This window comes from Coptis chinensis, chromosome 3, assembly GCF_015680905.1.
Source record: "Coptis chinensis isolate HL-2020 chromosome 3, ASM1568090v1, whole genome shotgun sequence".
Classification (NCBI taxonomy): domain Eukaryota; kingdom Viridiplantae; phylum Streptophyta; class Magnoliopsida; order Ranunculales; family Ranunculaceae; genus Coptis; species Coptis chinensis.
In genome coordinates, this window is record NC_141458.1 from 38,640,814 (window position 1) to 38,661,610 (window position 20,797).

Below are 20,797 nucleotides of genomic sequence, written 5' to 3' on the forward strand. Positions count from 1 at the left end.
CATCCGTCTTTAGGGGTGGGTACAAATGTTCCATAAACAGCTGAACAAGTTTAGCCCACGAGTAGTTAGAGGTGTAGTGATTGTTATACTCGATAGATTTGTTTGTTGACGTTGACGGTTAATTATGTTCGGTGTTTTTCTCCGACCAGACTTTAATCTCATGCAAGTCTAAGTCTAAACACGACAACAATCCAAACAATCTTGATATATTAGTATGAACCTCTAACTGGAGATGCGAGGTATGGAAGAAAGGAATACCTGATAGCGTCCTTTTTCGCTTTATGAATAACGTCTTGTTTTCGCGTGTTGGTGTAAATAACAAGTTAGAACACGAAAAACTTAAAAATCGAAGTTTGAAACAAACTGTAGAAATCCGGAAAATTTTGCTTAGAAGCAGTGCGCTCACATAGAAGCCTTGGTCGTGACTCGCGTGTTCGATAAGTTAAGTCGCTGGTCGCTTCGGCGGTATGAATGGGTCGCTCGTGGTCCAATAAAATCGGTTGGTAAGCTTCGGTATATGGGTTGGCGCTTCGTGTTTCGAGCTCTAGGCTGCAGTGCTCCTTATAAGCTTGATGCGTCATTTCGGTGTAATTTTTCGCGGAATTTTTCAACGCTGAAGCGGATAACCACCGGTATGAATCAAACAAGGGTGGGTGGGTTTAATGGGACTTAAAATGACTAATTCTACTATGAAAACAATGCTAAAGTGTAACTAAGATGGTAGCCATTTGATAAAAGATAAAATGGAATAGTCTACCTACGAAATGAACGATGAACTCAAAACGTAAGTAAACTAAAACTATCTACGTGTCTATTTTTATCAAAGTTTCTACTCTCAATTCTATCGAAATAGAGTGGAGTAACAAATTCGTTCCACTCCTAGTGCTCTAGCATGGAATGTTTTTTAATCTAATTAGTCGGTCTTAAGTCTAATGAGAGCTTTACGAAGGGTGTTATACTACGATACAATATGAAATTGATTATGTTGAATTTAAACTACGAATGCTATGGAAATATGATTGTTTTTAATCTAGATAAAGGATTAGAGGGGAATTGAATCCATCTCGAATCCAACTTAATAACCTAGCATAGATTCTTGTATCTCGATTCTTACGTTCTTACGGCAAGAATTTCGAGTTCTAATCCCTAGTGTTCATGGCATTTCTACCAAATACTAACTAGCATGTGAGGTCGTCCACCCATTCTCATGGCTTAATCCACGACCTTCTAGAGTGGAATAGATTCTACAATATTTCTACACTATACCACTAAGTTTTCATCAAAGCTTCATCAACCCCTCTAATGGAGGTTTTAGCCTTGAGTCATCAAACCATCATTTCCCATTGAATTATAACTACACATCATATTAAAATTCTAACTTAACTAAATTAACTAACAATATTTCAATATACTTAAACTACGAAATGATAATCAACAAGAATTAAAACTAGATCTATAAATTGAGATGACAAAAATCGAAATTGACAAAATAACTATTTTATTTATCTAATCAATCAAGAACAATGATTCAAAGACTTAATCTAAAACAAGAATCGAAAATGGAACTAAAACTTAATTAAAATACTGGAAACTAGATCTAGAATTATCTATATTGTTTTAGGTCTAACTAGCTACCATTAACAAAGAGCAAAGCTTTGGTTTTATACTTTCAGATCCAAAATCGTGCATGGGCTTGGAGCCATGTTTTGGGCGAGAATCGGGGCCCAAAACCCAATTCTTCAAATCCAAAAGGCCTTTTCAACTGCAGTTGGCTTCAACAGACTTTTCGTCAACTTTTGCTCCTCTGATTGAGTTAAGGCTTGGACCATTGGAAAGATCTTTCCGAGCGGTCGTTTTGACATAAGGTAGGCCCCATTCGGAGGTCTGAGTCCAAAGATACGCCTTCAAAAGTTCTGCGACTTGTGTCTTTGTTTTACGCCCGGTCGACTTTTCAGCTTTTGACCGGGTTTTAGGAAGGCTTTGTCTTCTTGAATCTTGGCCTTTAATTACGGAACGACTTAGTAACCGACCTTTGCTCCTTTATCTCACTAAAGTGGCACATTTCTGCACATAATGGACTTTAAAACCTGAAATGCATAAAAACACGTAATCAGTGTTAACTCTTAATTATTACTCACATAATTGGTCTAAAAGTATGACTGTTACAGGGTTAAAACTACAGTTTTGGGCTCTTATCAAAGATCCAGGGTATGCATGCGGAAGCAATGGTTGCTGGGCATAGTTGAATTAAGATTATTTTTAAGGTGCCACAAACAATAACCATGATGGAAATCAGGAAAAACGCAAGAGACACCCACGGTCTATGGAGACCACCAACCTAAGTTGCTCTAAGAACCAATCCCAATTGTCATCAGTTGCTCCAAGTCTATGGCTCGGATGGAACAACAACATAGACCTCGAGATTATTTATTCTTGTGAGCGTTATATTACGGCCATTGTAAAAAACAATCCGGTTGACACAGAATGGCTATGCACTTTTACTTATGGCCACCCGGAAAAAAGCCAAAGGCTGGAATTGTGGAAATCTTTCGTGGATCTTGCCACAACCACAATTCGTCATGGCTTATTGTTGGAGATCTAAATGAGACCACATGTCAAGCGGAAAAAGTGGCGGAACTCCTTTTTGCTTTTCTCAAGCAGCCCACATAAAGAAGCGTTTAGACAGAGCTATCGCGAATACAAAATGGAGGACTTTATTTCCGAATGCAAGGATTATAAATCTCCCTATTATTAAATCTGATCATGGATCCATAGTGGTTTGCTTGAAGCCCCATCCTGCCCCGACACGGAAGCAATTCCATTTCCAATCGATGTGGATACATGAACCAGAATGCAAACATGTGATATCTAAAGCCTGGAATACCAGATATCGAGGTTCACAATCTTATCGTTTTTGCAATAAGCTCAAGAAAGTCAAGAATGACTTAAAAAAATGGAACAAAGATGTGTTTGGAAATATTCACTATCGCATCCAGAGCCTTTGAGAGGAGATTAAAAAGTGCCATCTCGATCCAGGATCTTAATCAAGCCTCGCAGCTTGAAGAAAAATTATGGAGAGAAAAATCTAGAGATACAATGCTCCACTGTGATGGGACCAACTCCTGTTATTTCCATCTCTCCACTGTTGTTCGACGAAATCGGATCGAGATCAATAATATTAGAAAAGCGGATGGGACTTGGGTTGAAGAGCGAAGTGCTATTGGAGATACAGTTGTGGAACACTTCAAAAACCTTTTTACCTCTTCAAATCCCCAAACTCATGTTAGAGACCTTAACATATTTGACACTGTCATCACTGATGAACAAAATAATGACCTCACCAGAGAGGTCACTTTAGAAGAAGTCAAGGAAGCTCTTTTCTCTATGGACCCCCATAAAGCTCTAGGTCCTGATGGTTTTACCCCTCTGTTCTACTAGAAGTATTGGGATATCATTTCTTCTGACCTCCTTAACACCATCAAGAGCTTCATGAACTCCGATCACATCTTGGCAGAGCTGAACCACACCAACATCACTCTAATACCTAAATGCCAGCGACCGGAAACTCTTGACCAATTTCAACCTATCAGCCTCTGTAATGTAGGCCTCAGAATCATCTCCAAAATCCTTGCAAATCGTATAAAACCTTTTCTTGACATTTTTATCTCTCCGTCCCAGAGTACTTTTGTAAAGGGAAGACATATCTTTGACAACATTGTTCTCGCTCATGAGATTGTTCATACTCTGAAAAGGAAAAAAGGTGCATCAGGTTGTATGGCCATCAAGCTAGATTTGAGCAAAGCTTTTGACAAAGTAGAATGGAGTTTCCTTCTAGAAACTATGGAAGCCCTTGGCTTCTCCGAGAAATGGAGGAATTGGATAAATCAATGCATTTCTACTACTTCTCTTTCGTTCAAGATAAATGGATCACCCATGGGTTTCCTCAAACCTGAACGAGGTATCAGACAAGGAGATCCCCTGTCACCCTTTCTTTTCATTATCTACATGGAAGTTTTCTCTCGTCTTCTCTCCAAAGTAGAAAAAGAAAAACAAATCCATGGGGTCAAAATCAGTAGGAGTGACAATCCTATGTCTCACCTTCTCTTTGCAGACGACAACTTCATTTTCTATAGAGCAAATATTGCAGAAACACATCATCTCAAGGATATTTTGGAGCTCTTTAAAAATGTTTTAGGTCAAGAGATAAATTTCCAGAAGTCAGGTATTTTCTTTAGTCACAACGCCCACCGTCGTCATCAACGCATTGTGAAAAGAATTCTGAAAATTGGGAAAACAATCACCCATGAAAAATATTTGGGGGCCCCGTTAATTCTCAGGCGCAAGAGTCGTATTAATTTTGATGAAGTGCTAGAAAGAGTTTCTCAGAGAATGGAAGGGTGGAGAGCCAAGCTTCTCTCCTAAGCCAGAAAATTAACACTCATTAAAACAGTTACTTTGGCCATCCCCTCTTACATGATGTCAGTTTTCCAACTGCCAACATCTACATGCAACAAGTTGGATTCTCTAAATGCTAGTTTCTTTTGGGGAAGAAAAGAAGACAACACAAATAAGGTGCACTATATCTCCTGGAACAAAATATGCTTACCAAAATCAAGTGGGGGCTTGGGGATAAGGCGTGCATCTCATCACAATATCGCGCTTCAAGCTAAACTATTTTGAAGAATCCTTAAAGAGCCAGACAAACCTTGGGTGGTAAGCCTTCTAAAGAAGTACGTTCGTGGAAATTCGATCTTGAGGGTAAAGTGCCATAGACGAGGGGCATCCAAGATATGGCAAGGTTTACTTAAAGCAAGAGATAAGATCTTCCCTAAGCTATGTTGGCATATTGGGACGGGAAATGACATAGATATCTGGCTCGATCCTTGGATACCAACTTTACCATACAACAAACCCATGGGACCCATGCCACCTGTAGGCCCATATAGGTGCGTAGCCGACCTCATTGATCCAGAAAACCGCTCATGGAAAAGAAATGTTTTGGATACCATATTTCTCCCATCCATTGTCAAGGAAATTCTGAAAGTGCTTCTCAGTCGACAAGAACACAACGACTCTATCAGATGGTTAGAGGAAACAAATGGGGAATTAACAGTGAAGTCTGTGTACAAATACCTCAGTGAAAGCACAAATGCAGATCAAAACCAAAATCGGCAACTCTGGAAAAGCATCTGGAATCTCAACATAGCAGAGAAAGTCAAATTGTTCTTTTGGAAAGCAATCAGAAACAGCTTGCCCACAAGAGAAAATCTGGTAAATCGGAATATCATCTCCTCAGCTACTTGCCCACGCTGCAGTAATCAGGTGGAATCTACTCATCATGCATTATTTCATTGTGTCATGCTCAGACAAATATGGTATGGCTCTAAACTCTATCAGAACCGATCATTGGAATAGTGATAATTCTATCATTTCCATCATCACAAATATCACCACTATGCTAAATTCTAAGAATGATATTAAAGACACCCTAAGTGAACTTGCCTCAATCATGTACTCCATATGGACTAGCAGAAATGATTTTATCTTCAACAACAAACAAACAAATTTTTTTGGCATCATCTCCAAAGCTTCAACTTTTATCACTAACACTAAGAAGTCGTTTGCTAAAAACAAACACATAACTACCTGGCCTCATATAACCGATAACTGTTGCTACCTCACTACAAATGCCTCATGGGATAGTAATACTAAACATGTAGGTTTAGGTTTTGATATTTGGAATAACTTTGGTTATTGCATTGGCACGGGACATGACAGAGACATAAGTGCTGATCCAGAAGAAGTAGAGGCTCAAGCCATTAGAGGAGGCCTAGAGTTTTTACAACGCATGCAGATCCGAAACATCGCCATTTTGACAGACTGTTAGAGACTTACTGAGATTTTGGAGAGTAGAGGGACAAACCTATCTTGGGGAGCTACTTCAGTGGCTCACGACATTTATGCCAGTATTTCTGTTTTGGATGATTGTACCTTCTATTATATTAGTAAAAACTCAAACGTTGTAGCTGATGCACTTGCGGGCTGGGGAGGGCGAGCCAAGACTATAGTTTAAAACCCGCATTTTTGCCAAGGTCGTTGATTGAATTATGTATGCACTCTTTGGGGAGCACTTTCTAGTTTGGAAGTGTTTCCCTTTTATCTAAAAAAAAAAAAAAAAAAAAAAATTGTCTTCAGTTTCAGAAAGTACAACCGCCATATCTACTGGAAAAATACCTGGAACACAAATGAACATCAAATTACTGATTTGGTTTTGCGTACCATATACTCATTATGAAAACTTAACTCTTATATGTAAAAATAAATTTTTATAGGCTAAGTTATTGTGTAAATATTAAAATGCATAGGCTAAACTACTGTGTGAACGTAAATTTTCATAGTTTATGCTTTCAGTTTTACAAACTACTATGAACTACTATGTGAAAAGTCACAAACTCAAAAAGACATACCCCCATTTGTATTTTTGGCAGTAGTTGACAAGATACACCCCTTGTATTTTGTTTTCACGAAAGTTCCATCCATGTCTGCAATCATATCGTTAGTCCCGACACGAACACTCATAATTTGCGTCTTGTACATAATAGCAAAAAGAGCAGTCCCATCCATATCTGCATTTGCAAAAAAACAACAAAATCAAATTAATGAACATATGCAAATGTATTTTTACATAGTCAATATCACCAACGAAATAATATTTTTAGTAATTTAACTTTTAAATTTTCATGGTCAAAATCAAAATCGCAAAGAAGATGGAAAAGAGGTGAATCTCTTCAGCGTCGAATCTTCTTTCGTCAATTGAGAAACAAAGGAGGTCAAATCTTGTTATCCAAACAGATGAATCGGCGTTCTTCTTGGTCGAAATTACGATGAATCTGTAAAAAAAGTAAAACGAGTAATAAAATAAAATAGAAAATAAAAATCGGACTGGATTTGTTCTGTTATTGGAAAACAGAGAGGTTATGTGGTATGGGCCGATAAATAGGGGTTTATACTCAACCAGATTAAAACCAAAAGGCTGAGCCCCATTTCTTGGATTAATTAGTTCCCTGCACAGCCTACAAACCCGACATCGCAAATGAGAACTGAGAACCTGCTTTGAACCTTTGATAAATTAAACAAGAAAATAAGTATCATAATTTATATGGCCCCAAGTTGTAAAAGTGAACGTCTAATGTGAACATCAACCAACATTTCACGCAGAAAAAAATAGACGTTCATTGACTAAAATCATGTCCAGTTTTAATGGAACATAAATTACTTCCACCTATAAACAAAACTAAGATTACGCATCCACTGTTTATTGTATAAATTCCAAAACTTGTTTTCCCCTCGGATTGGATTCCAATAATTTGATTGCTCAGTGTTACAAAACTATCAAACACCTTCAACAATCAAATGAAGTCTCACCAATAAACAACCTAAAACCATTTCAAGGCCTCACATATTCCCTGATGAATTGCTCAAGGTGAGATATTTCGCCTGTCAATCCAGAAGACTCTGCCACAGTCACCTTGTTATGACACTGGGGAAATGAGAAGGGTTCACCAGCCACACCAAGTGTAAATTCATTGGTTATATCCGCTTCAGAGAGAGCAGTTCTTGATGTCCGCAACTTGTCTCTGTAAAATCAGGCAGAAATGGGTTCAAAACAAATTGATACCCACATCACAAACATCGGAAAAGAAACATGGTAAAGGATGCCACAACCACATTGTTTACAAATAAAAGACATCAATTCAGTCTGGCCTTGGTGAGATGAGTCGATGTAAACAGAATTTTGGAATCTTCAGGAACCACATATTATAGACAATATTTGTGTATGTCATATATTCAAACAATATTAAGTAATATTAAAACAATATTTAAGTAATAGTATGGACTCACTTCTAAGTAGTGAGTCCAAACAATATTTGAGCATATCATATTCAAGGTAATTACTCAAAACAAGCTTATGTTTTTAAACAAATTGATTTTACCAATATTTATGGCTTCTGCTTTTGTATATTATCAATGATCTGTGGACAACTGAAAAACCAATTCTTGCCAAACCAGTCAAAAACCATGGCAGTTATGTACTTACAGTTCCTTTTCCAGCTGTTTCCTGATGAACTCCTTGGTGTGTGCAGTCACTTTATCAGTTTTGTTGCACAGTATGAGCACTGGAATCTTCTTCTCCACCACACTTCCCTTGGTCAAAATGTCATATAGATACCTTCCAGATAGCAGATCATATTAAATCAGTAAGACATACATGGTCAAGAAAAGACAACGTAAAAAACAAAAAAAAAAAATCGGTTGTGAGGTAGTACTCAGCAGCTCCACGACAGTTAGGCAGGAAATCTAAAGCATCCACAACAAAAACAAGGCCAGCTGCTTGGGGCAGATACTCATCAAGCTTAGTTCGAAGACGAGAATGCCCAGGAACATCTATTACATGGACAGGTTTTATTTTCCCAACCTAGAAAGAAGACAAGAAAACTCGGTATCAAAGAACAAAAAACTCTGCATACAACAAGCAGAACCCAAACATACGGGATTTAAATTTCAGCAGCATATTTAATTGACAAATGCACATAATGTTCATGAAAAAAAAAGATGGATGAATGCTATCATCTACATAAAATGTGACCAGACAAATAAGTGTGATTGCTTAACTAAAATCCTTTGTATTCCTTTCTTTTTCTCTTCATGCTCGACTCTTACACTTTGCTTTTGCTGCAGGGTGAGGGACTCCCATCCACTTCCTTCCTTTTTCAAGAAAATTTCCTGGTCTATTTAATAAGGAAGTTCCTATAGAACTATTTATAATACAAACAGTAAGACTCCGAGTCATTCAATCAAGTCACTGCAAGGGATTTCTGTTCTATATTGTGGCAAAATGAGAACAGAAAAATGAAGCACCTAAGGATCGCATAATGGTGTCAAGATAACATATCACCATTCTACAATTCATCATACCCCCAATCGTCTCTAGGGCATGAAATATTTAATGTCATTATACATTTAATCTATCTCCACAGCTTGGTTTTTTTATTTTGTTTTACCCCCATCTACTCCTACATTAGCACCTTGATCACACTCTTAGGATAGGTGGTTCTGACCTAGCCTCTTTTGTCTATTGTAATAGTCAACAGTAGGTGCATTTTTCAGTTTAGTTATCGTGCATCCTTTTCTTTATAAATATATCCCCCTACAACTTTTGTTTTAAGTGGTTGTATACCAATATTTCATGGTAGAGAAAAAAATCAATGGTAGAATTTTCACAAGCAAAGATTGGAACAAGTGAAAAGCAGAAGACGACTTCCCATCTTATGAAAATTCTCCACTACATAGTGGAATTTACCAATGAAAGTTCTCCTATGCAGTCAAACAATATTAATCTCTTTAAAATTAAAACATTGCCACATTGGTACCTTAGCTGACTCGGAATGTAGCACAAAGGTACCCTCATTTGGATCCATCGATGTCACGGTACCCTGATGTGAAGAGCCATCTCGAAGCTTGCAAGTTAAACAAAACAAACATTACTTTTAACCAGAATTTCACTCTGCCACACTTCTAGATAAACAGTAAGGAAAGGTGCAATGTGAAACAGGAGAAAAATAAAACAGAGCATATAGAGTTTTGTTCATTAAGACCTAAGTCACCTTGACACGGATACGCATGTCGGTGTCCGACACGGCGACCTATATGAAGTAGGACATTGGGACACAACTAATTAAATAGAAAAAATAATACTATTCTTTAGTTAAACGACTAATTCTTGGGCTGAAGACCTTGCAAAGCACCTCCTTACAAATAAATAACGACGAAAAGTGGCATATCATGGAGTTGTAACAATGTTAATAGAATATTTCTTAGTCTTTTCGGGTATGGAAGAAACACTTGTTTAAAATTGTATGCACGTGTTTGTGTGGCGGATATGTGTACGTCACGGAATCTTTTAAGAATATAAAGTGTCTTAGATCAAGACCTATGAAGCTAAGTCACCACTGAGATAGCCTTGCCATCTCATCTTTCTCAATGCCCCTTTAATTTGAAAGCAAATAAAGATCGAAGTGACAGTTTTAAACGCAACCACTTATATATGGTCTCAACCTATAGTAATTTGAAAGAAGATATTTGGTCCTTCCTTAAATTAGTCTTGAGGAAAATCCCCGGTTGATCCATCACAAATGATTTCTAAACCGTCCAAAAATATCTACTCTGAGCAGGAATTGGAGAATTTTGGTTTCACACTTTCACTTATCCATGAGATTTCAGTTTTGGTCAAAAACTCAGATTCTTCCCTTTTCCCCCTTACCAACTACAATTTCCTCAAGTAGAATAATACAAATTTCCTAAGCTGGCTCTGAGATCTTCTCAAGTTCAATAAGATTCTAACTAAAAAGCCACATCACTCCTTGAAAAGGCATAGTAACAACTGGGAATTTACCTGGTAAAAGAGAAGTGTTTTTCCACTACCACTCAGACCAGCAAGGATAATGGTATTCGACTTTGTACGCTTGAACAAGCGAACTGCAAGCATTACAACAAGAGGAATGGGTTATTACATTACAGAATATTTAAAATCCACAACTTAAATAATTGAACACCCAAAGCATCATCAACCTTTCTACTCCCACACAATCCGACAATAAACAATATTAGCAACAATGTGAATATGTTGATGTTTAGTTAATTACTCATTAAACGATTTATTTAAACATGTTTACTAAACTTGTATACTCTGTGAATGTTGAAATATGAGCTACTTACTTAAAAGGAAAAAGAGAAACGTGGCTATCAGAACAGCAACCGCGACATACAGTTGTTCTTGGGGAATTTCTCGTATCCGCTTCTCACTTTGTTGTAATAATTCTCGTAATTTTTTTACAATTTCTTCTGACCCTTCCATTATCTCGATATTCTATAACAAAAATTTACCAGATGAAATTTTAAACGAAAGGCAAATAATATAGAGAAAAACAGGCTGACATTATGTAAGAAGCCCTTTGTTTTAAAAAGTTAGATTGAAATTACCTGTTCAGGTTGAGAAAATTCAAGCGGTAATGGTCTGACGTAATCAGCAGCGGATAACTCGTCTGTTTTAGAGTCGGCTTTATTATTTTAATTTTTCATTCAATTTTAGCGTCGGAAGTCAAATCTAAGTACTGCCATATTTAGGTGTCCGTTGTAAACAAACAATCGTTAAAAAAGCCCGTTGAGCTAGCCATAGCAAAAACCGTCGTACAGAATAAAACAATTGGAATAAAATACTACTAATAATAGTCTAATGGGTAAATTTCTAATTAGACCCTGATAATATTAACAAATTGCTACTCAGCGTATTTTGTCAGCAACTTTTTGCACTGAGTTGCTGACAATGGTCTGATTGGAAATACATTGACATTATCATGGTTTAATTGGGAATTTACCCTAGTCTAATACCCGACGGAAGGCGTGGTAACTTCCTATGGTTATAAACTGTTGGGTACTCTTTCTCGAGTCTGTCGGATAAAAGTCGTTTTTTTTGGATAGTAAATAGATCACCTCCACAACCACATAAGCAACAACCCATGCAAAACAACATATATAACCTTTAGAGACCCTAACTTTTACCTTTCAATATTTGTGTTATTTTTTTTCCCCATTATTTCTTAAACAAATCGAAATTATTTCTTAAACAAATCGAAAATGGGGAAGACAATGAGAAAAGAAAAAGAAAGTATAACAAGTTTTTGTGTTTTTGAGGTTGGTACAAAGTTTTGGAGTTTGGGAGCAGAAACCGAGGTATAAACTATCTGTGTGGCAATGACATAAAAGTTGCTGATAGTTATTTAATTTATTGCTACATTCAATATGTGATAGTTAATTCTCTACACTAAACAAAATACTACAATTTTTTTTTCTTCTAATTCTATTTTAATCTAACGGTCCGGATTTTTTAGTGCGAATATTTAAAATTATCTTGTGGTATATGTTGACTGTAAGGGAGAGAGAGTGTCATAGCCCGAATTTCTAAACAATTAAAAAAATGAATATTTGAAATATAAATATCTTAAACATCACTATATTCAATTGTCTAAAAACCCAGGCTATGACGGGGTGGATACTACACATTCCAAAACCGAAAACCCACCTCATAAAAGAATCTTAACAACAAAAATAATCTCCAAAATTCTCTTTATTACTTTATAAAAAAGTCTATCTTCCGTCCCAATAAAACATTAAACCACTCTAATAATAACATGTCTTCAACATCGTATTTTCATGTCATATGAAAAGAAAACTACGTTTTACATACTTCCAAAAGATCGGACCTAATAAAATAAACCTGACCGCTCAGCCGCACGAATCGAATCAAATCAAAACGCGGTTCCATTTGCCTTCCACCTATGTTCCTAAGAACACACCCACGTTACAAAAACAAAGCAAACATAGGTCAACAAAATGAAATTTCTTTGGTATGAGTAGACTAACCACATAAAACCATTATCATAATTTTAATTATTCAAACAATCACTTTATATTATCCCATAACTTAATCATTCACGGTTTGGAAGATGTGATAGTTCCGGTCATCTCAATAAGATAATTTCTTCCCAAGTAAGACTTCCATTATATAACTCATTATAATAACTCGTTTTAATATCTAAACCATTGAATTAAAACTTACCGATATCCATTTCTTTGTATAAGGGTAGGACCCGGCCCCTGACAAAATATTATTAAGTCCTACCTTCCCCGTAAAAAAAGTTATAACTTCTATATAACATATGTAGATATTATATTAGGTATTCAAAAGTAAACCCAAACACTCGCGATAATCAAAGAATCAACTAACCCACGCTGGCGAATACCTTGGATTCTATACAAACAATCCAAACAAATCGGTTCATTCATGTCACATTCAATGAATGCGTCATTCATTCATGACACATTCAATGAATCCCCATATATAACGCTTAACGGGCCATTTATGGCACATTCAATAAATGGCCACCTAACAACATATGACATCATCGGTCATAAAACTCAAATACAAAACTTGAAGTAAAAAGAGTTTAAAAAGTCGCGGTAAGTTTTGTTTACGATTATTAAAATTTATTGTATATATTATTTCGAGAGAAGCGAAGGAATACCTTGATTCATGTATTTTTGGTTTCTGGCGTTATTAATATACCGATGTCTAAAAGTGTCCGCGTTGTGTATAAAATTGAAATATCACATAGTAGTTAATACACATACACACGTATATATAAAGGTCTTCGCCTAAAGCCAAGCATGTTAATAGTCCTAGACCTATCCTAATAGCCCAAATCATAATCCGAGTTAAAAGTCAACTTGGGTCAACTGGTCAAAGTCAACCCTAATCAAAAGTCAACTCTGGTCAAAGTCAACTCTGGTCGAAGTCAAAGTCGACCTGCCAAGAGTTAACAGCAGGCAACCAGTCCCAACCTCTTCTAACCTAAAAGCCCAAAGTCTAAGGCCCAAAGTCTAAAATGTAAGTCCAAAATTTGACTCGGCTAAATTGACCCGGTTCAATAACTTAAGCCTTCACCCGGCACATAAACTGATTTGGCCCAACTTGAAATATCTCACCGAAACAGAATCTTTTTTTTTTTCTTTTTTGAATACTATGCGACCCACTTAAAAGACTATGGACCAACCCACAATAAAATTTAAAACCGGCCCAAAAACAAAAGGTAAATTTCAGCCCAAGCCCAACTAATTACCAACAAATCTAATAACTCTTAACCACCGACCGGGAGCACTGGATCTCCCTCTCTATCATCTTCTTCCCCGCACCAGCAGCTTGAATACAGCCACCACAAAACCTCCACACAACACTATACCCAAACCAATCGAAATTAATTAGGGTGAAAAACCTCACAACTTTAATACACACAAAACTCAAATACATAACTTCGAAAATCACTCCCCAACCATAGATCCGACCGCCATGAACGCCTCCTTCCAGTTTTCAACAACACTCAACGCCCCCATTACCACTAATCATCAATAAACCAACACAACCAAAGTATAACAGTATAACGATTCAAAATAATATACAGGACAGGACGATGTTTGGGGCTCGCGCCGCCATTACTAACCATAAACTTCAACAGTTCAATCTTTAAATCGTAATTCGGCAAAATCACATAATATTTAACACATTTTAGAAATTAACAAGTTTTAGAAATACTAACAGGATAATAACATATCGACAGAAGGATAAACAGAAGTTATAGAACAACAAAAATATTGAGTGAAACACTGTTACAGTAAAGTTTTTTGGTCGTACCCGTAAAACTATAGGTTCGTTGAAATAGAAAAAATAGAATATAACTAGTCACATGTAGCGCTCTTCGATTATCAGCTAGCTACAAGAAAACCTTCCCTTTTTTCTTTCAGAAAAATCCCGTTTTTCTGTATAAAACTCTCGCTGTGTTTTTTCCCAAAACTCTACGTGAGAAAACTCACCGAAAAACAAGGACTGAAACTTATCTACTTACTTACGGGCTTTTATCCGTAACTGCTGGATATCCTATATCTGTTTTATCTATTTTCATTTTCATTATTATTATTTATTATTATTATTATTATTATTATTATTATTTTTATACTAGGAAAACAAAAGAAAAAGCCGGGGTGTTATAGAGAGTGTTGGGCAGGTTGTGTAAGAAAAGAGAGAGTTTGTCTCCCAAGTACAAAGGGCAAAAATGTCAAACTTCCGTTGAATTGGTCAAAATTAACTGTTTTGGCTGGATTGAGAAGAAATGACACTTTTCTTGCCTTGTTTAGGATATTACCCTCGATTAAATGTCAGAAGTCTTGCAACTAGGCTCGATCCATATCTATTAGGGTCCATAGCCCAAATCCAATTGAAATATCAAATGGTTTTAGGAATCAACTTACCAACTGTTCTTATAATACCATTGCTTTGGAATATGATATCAAATGCAAAATTAATGAGATTAATCTTAGACAGGGAGCTTTTTGGCGCGATAAATCTAGATATCTTAAACTAGCTCTCGGTGATAATAATACCAGGTTCTTTCACAGTGTTCTAAAAAACGGCTTGCAAAGAAGGCCGCCGTCTAGGTCAAGTGCCCCAGCGCTAAGGCGATGCCTAGCCAGATCGATTTTCACCGTACCCTAAACGGTTGATAAAACGGTGGACCGATTAATCGGGACTAGGCGGCGGATTAATCGGCCTAGGCGGTCTAGGCGGGCTGGACGGTTTATAAGGTCTAGTTTGTTTTTTGGGCCCAATGTGTTACAAGCCCAATTAAAAAAACAATCGGTCTCTCTGGGCTTAAGTTAAAAAAAAAGCCCAATAGGGCTTAGAAACAATCGGTCTCTCTGGTCTCTCTTCTCCAGTTCTTCAACAAACAAACAATCATCAACAAACAAACAATCGGTTTCTCTCTTCTTCAAGACTTCAACAAACAATCGGTCTCTCTTCAACAAACATCAGCTGCAATTCTCGGTATGTATTTTCTTCTCTCCAATTCTTCTCTTTTTTTTTTTTTTTTTTTTTTTCTTCTCTCCAGCAAGGCAGCAACCAAAATAAATTAAGTTGTAATGGGAATTTCATCATTCCATCTTTAATATTATAATGGGAATTTCAAAAAGTTGGAAATCATCAAGTCTTAAATGAGGGGAAGAAGTTTTGAGTGTCTCTACAGAAAATGAGAAATTTTTTAAGACTCTTCTTGGCTGTCAATTCACTAATTCGTTTTGACTGGTCTAATTCGTTTTGACTGAGTCAATTCACTAAGTTTGGTAGAAAAAAAATTGAGTTCGGCTAATATGAAATTATGATGGCATGAAATTAATATGAAACTGAGTTCGGCTAATATAGTAATATGAAAAAAAACTCAGTAAAAATCTTCTTTAGTTTACGATAGCTGCTCAGCTGCTGTTTGCAAAAAATTGACCTTAGTCTATGGATGGTGTGAATTGATGGAATGGCTGTAGTGACGGATAAATGCCATTGATCAATTGATGTCAGCTTGTAGACTTCATTTATTTTATACATACCTATTTGATTCATTTATTTTATACATACCTATTTTATACAGTTCAATGGCGGGAAATACGGGAAATGTGGCTTCTTCCGCGGCGTCCAATGCCACCGTGTCCGATCCCGATAATCTTTTGAAACGGGATTCCAATGATGTTGGTTGGGGGTATGGAAAGTTATTCAAGAAAGATAACCTAGATAAATGGAAGTGTAAGTTGTGTGGAAAAGAGTTCAGTGGAGGTGTTTATAGAATAAAGCTACACATAGCGAACATTAGAGGACAAATAACTCCATGCTCAAAGTCTACTGATGAAGATAAAGCTAAGTGTAAAGCCGCATTGGATGAAGTGAAAAAGAAGAAAAGTAATAAAGAGAAGCAACAACAAGAAGTGAGAGAAGAAGTTCACATTACTGATGAAGCAGATGAAGAGGTAGTGTCAAGGAAAAGGCCACACTCTCTCGGGCCTATGGATAAGTTTGCTTCTACTATCAGTCCCGGATCTTCAATTGATGCAAATAAGAAGATGCGACAACAAAATATCAATGATGCACTTTGGAAAGAAAGGACACATGATGTGCATTGATATTTAGCTCGATGGGTATATGAAAATGGTGTTGCATTTCATGCTACGGATAATGATAGCTTCAGAAGGTTTGTTGAAGCAGTTGGTCAATTTGGTCCGGGATATCAGCCTCCAAGCCAATACCAGTTGAGGGAGCCATTGTTGAAAGAAGAATATGAGCGAACTACAGACACACTCAAGAAGCAAAAGGAGGAGTGGGCTAAGAATGGTTGTTCTGTTATGACCGGCAGCTTGGGTGATCGGAAAAGAAGAAGCATCATGAACTTATGTGCCAATTGCAAGGAAGGTACGACTTTTCTTTCTTCATATGAAGCTTCGGATGATGCACACACCGGAGATTTCATCTTTAAATATATTGACTAGTGTATTGAAGATATTGGGCCACAATGTGTAGTACAAGTTGTGACGGACAATGCCTCAAATAATATCGCTGCGGCAAATTTGATGTTGATAAAGAGACCTCACATATTTTGGAGTTCATGTGCCACTCACACGTTGAACCTTATGCTTGAAGGAATCGATAAGCTACCTAGGTTCAAAGAAGTGATTGATAAAGCAAAGGCCTTCACTATATTTATTTATTCACATCATAACACTTTGTCAATGATGAGGAGAGCTACGAAGAAAAGAGACATAGTGAGGCCAAGAGTCACTAGATTTGCAACTGCATTCCTAACTTTGCAAAGTTTGATGGACAAAAAAGAAAAGTTGAGGAAAATGTTTACTAGTGATGATTGGGAGAAGTCCAAATGGTCCAAGACTGTGAAGGGGAAAATGGCGTATTCCACTGTTCTAAGTATGGCATTTTGGAATGGAGTAACACTTTGCTTGAAAGTGTTTGCTCCTTTAGTGAAGGTACTTCGCCTTGTTGATGGGGATCGAAAGCCATCAATGCCCTTTTTACATGGTGAATTGTTGCAAGCAAAGGAGGAGATTAAAGAGGCATTCAAGAATGTGGAGGATAACTACAAACCCATTCTTAATATTATTAAGGACAAAGGCGATGGTCGGCTTGATGGTCCGTTACATTTGGCGGCCTACTTTTTAAATCTTTACTTCTTCTTCAAAAATTCAGACATTAAAGATGATCCATTTATCAATGATGCCTTTTTCACATGTGTTGAGAAGTTCTTCGCCGATGACTTTGATATGCAAGATCGTGTCTCCAATGTCGAGTTGATGAAGTATAAGAAGAAAGAGGGTGGGTTTGGAAGAGCTTTAGCTACAGCGGGATGTGCCAAGAATGATGCTAATTATGACCCGGGTAAGACTGTAAGAGTGTAAGACTATATGTTATTAGATAAATAGTATTGCCTAGTTATTCATTTGCATTATGTGTTATTAAATTATTAATTAATACTAACTTGTGCTATATATATATTGTGACATTGTGTGTGCTTATCTATTGACTAGTTGGATGGTGGTCCAACTATGGCACTCTTACACCCAACTTGCAAAAAATGGCTTCAAAGATACTTTCATTGACTACTAATTCATCGGGATGCGAGAGAAATTGGAGCACTTTTGAGGGGGTATGTACTGAGTACTGACTATAACATATATAGTGTGGACGTGTGGTTAACTAATTGGATCACTTAAAAGTGTACTGACATTTTTTCAAACTTCTCTTTTATGTAGATACATACAAAGAAAAGGAATAGACTAGATACAGAGAGATTGAACAATCTAGTCTATGTCCAATTCAATGCTAGGATCATCAACAAGAATAGAAGGCAAAAGGAAAAAGAGGTAGATGTACTACTAGCTAGTGAAGCTAGTACCGCACAAGGATGGATTGTTAATGGTGGGGATGATGATGATGAAGAAATTGCACCCGGTTCGGGAGTTACTTGGGGAATGGTTGGAGAAGCATCCGGAGCTGATGATGTCTTAGAGCCTCGAAGAAGTGCTAGAAATGTTGAAGTTAGAGAGCTCCATGAAGAGGATTTTGTATCAGATGAGGACACCGAGGATGAAGGAGAACATGACTATGAGTTTGAATCCGATGAAGAGATCGTGTTAGAGAGATATGGAGAGGAAGAGTAGTTAGACAAATAGTGGAATATTTCCACCTTTTTGTTAGAGCACTACTTGCTGCATTTGTTTTGCACTTTTGCTAAGTGTATTTTTGTTAATTTGGTTTGTTACTCTATTTTGCCAAGTTTATTTGACTATTTGAATATTTCAGATGGTAGACTCTATGAGTCTGTACAATTTGAATGAAGTATTCAATTTATGATGTTTGTTAGTTTCAGGTGGTAGACTCTATCTATGTATTTCAGGGGAATTTGTGTGTTTTGTGAATATAGACGAGGCATTCATGTCGAATTCAACCGGCAAAAGGAAAATATTGATTTCATTAAAAGTGGTTCATCCCATTGCAATAAATTCATGCAGTTTACCATACAATACAATTACATAAAAAACAATTACTTCAACCAAGAGAAACAGATGAAAGAAAGAAGAAAAACGATGACCCATTTTTCCATTTCGTTTGGCCTTTTCAATTCCAACAACTTTGATATCAAGCTAAGTCTTGAGGTCTTGCCACGTATCAAATAACCTGTTCTATCCAGAGAAAAAAAAATTAATTATACATATATATTTAAAAAATTAATTAATTAAATAATTAAATAAAACCGCCTAGCGCCTAGCCCGTCTAGGCACTAGGCGCTCCCCTACCGTCCGACCACCGCCTAGCGTTTTTTAGAACATTGTTCTTTCATAATGCTACAACTTCGAGATGAAACTATAATAAAATTTTAATGCTCAAAGATGAAGAGAATACCTGGCTTAACAATAGGAATGATATTGGAAATCACATTGTTAATTTTTTTCTCTACTCACTTTACTACTACTAGCCCTATTATGCCTGACCATATTCCTTTGATTGAATGTACTGTGACTGATGTAGAAAATGATTTGTTAACTCAACTTTTATCTATTAATGAGGTTCATGAAGCCCTTTTTGCTATGGAAGCATGCAAGGCATGATGACTTCACACCTTTATTTTATCAAGATAATTGGAACCTGCTTAAAGATGATCTCTTCTCTGTTATAAATAACTTTTTTGAAAACAATGTTCTGACACAATCTTTTAATCATACTAACATTACCCTAATACCTAAAGTCCATAATCCTAACCAGCTGGTCAAAAAATTTCGACCTATTAGCCTTTGCAATATTATCTATAGGATCATAGCTAAAATACTAACTAATAGACTAAAACCTCTTCTACCCAAGCTGATTTCCCCCATGCAATCTATTATTATGAAAAAAAGGCAGATCACTCACAATACTATTATCCTCGATGAGATCCTCCACCAACTCAAGAGGAAAAAAAATGTATTCATGGGTGCATATATGGCTGTCAAATTAGACATGCATAAGGCCTTCGACCAAATCGAATGGCCCATCCTCCTCCAACTTTTACAACAATTTGGGTTTTGTTCTAAATAGATAAACTGGATTAACATATGTTTAAGCACGACATCTTTCTCTATAAATCTGAATGGTTCCCCTCATGGTAGATTTGCTGCTTCTAGGGGGATAAGGCAAGGAGACCCTCTATCCCCCTTTCTTTTCATTATATTTACATAATTCTTTTTGAGATATATTTCTAACTTATTAGTTTCTAAGCATATTCATGGTATTCACATCTCTAAATCATCTCCCCCTATTACGCATCTCATGTTTGCTGATGACTGTTGTAGTGGTATAATAATGAGATGTGGACTAGGTTAGCTGGATAAGGAATGGGATGTAATATAATAGAGGAGTTCGAGGAGTAGGGAATCATGACTGTGGAACCCTAGACTGCAGACGTGGCATATGTACGGCAGGAAGGGGAACTGAGAGATGGGAAGACAGATGGACGATCCAGATGGAGGGGGGAAGGGGTATAAAAAGAAGAGGATGGAGAGCAGAAGAGGCCGCACAGAGAAATGAAGAGAAAGGAGAGAAAAGAGAGGAAGAAAAAGAGTGAATAGTGGAGATTGTGATTTTAGTTCTTAAATTCATATCTCAAATTTAGAGGTTCATTTGGCGCCGTCTGTGGGGACGATCAGAACAAGTCAGAAATGGCACCAGGAGTGGGTAGTGGTGTAGGAGCCTACGCCGGAGGCGATGATTGATGAGGAGGTAGATCAAGAAGAGGAGCCCAAAATAGAAGAGACCCGACTT

At 36.9% G+C, this 20,797-nt stretch overlaps 2 protein-coding genes and 1 pseudogene across 2 annotated transcripts; 2 read left to right on the forward strand and 1 right to left on the reverse strand.

The window, feature by feature from the left end:
* Positions 1-7,208: 7,208 nt before the first annotated feature.
* On the reverse strand, positions 7,209-11,242 carry LOC147509546 (uncharacterized). Its single transcript, XM_086601804.1, has 7 exons — positions 11,041-11,242; positions 10,777-10,927; positions 10,454-10,536; positions 9,432-9,518; positions 8,328-8,476; positions 8,099-8,230; positions 7,209-7,637 (listed from the first exon to the last, which is right to left on the reverse strand). The coding sequence occupies exons 2-7, from the start codon at positions 10,913-10,915 to the stop codon at positions 7,448-7,450; spliced, it is 780 nt and encodes a 259-aa protein (XP_086457930.1). The 5' UTR covers positions 10,916-10,927; positions 11,041-11,242; the 3' UTR covers positions 7,209-7,447.
* A 4,752-nt stretch (positions 11,243-15,994) lies between these two features.
* On the forward strand, positions 15,995-17,898 carry LOC147509547 (uncharacterized; annotated as a pseudogene).
* Positions 17,899-18,028: 130 nt separating this feature from the next.
* On the forward strand, positions 18,029-18,865 carry LOC147509548 (uncharacterized). Its single transcript, XM_086599234.1, has 2 exons — positions 18,029-18,146; positions 18,253-18,865. Exons 1-2 carry the CDS (start codon positions 18,075-18,077, stop codon positions 18,658-18,660), a joined length of 480 nt encoding a protein of 159 aa, XP_086455360.1. The 5' UTR covers positions 18,029-18,074; the 3' UTR covers positions 18,661-18,865.
* Positions 18,866-20,797: the final 1,932 nt, after the last annotated feature.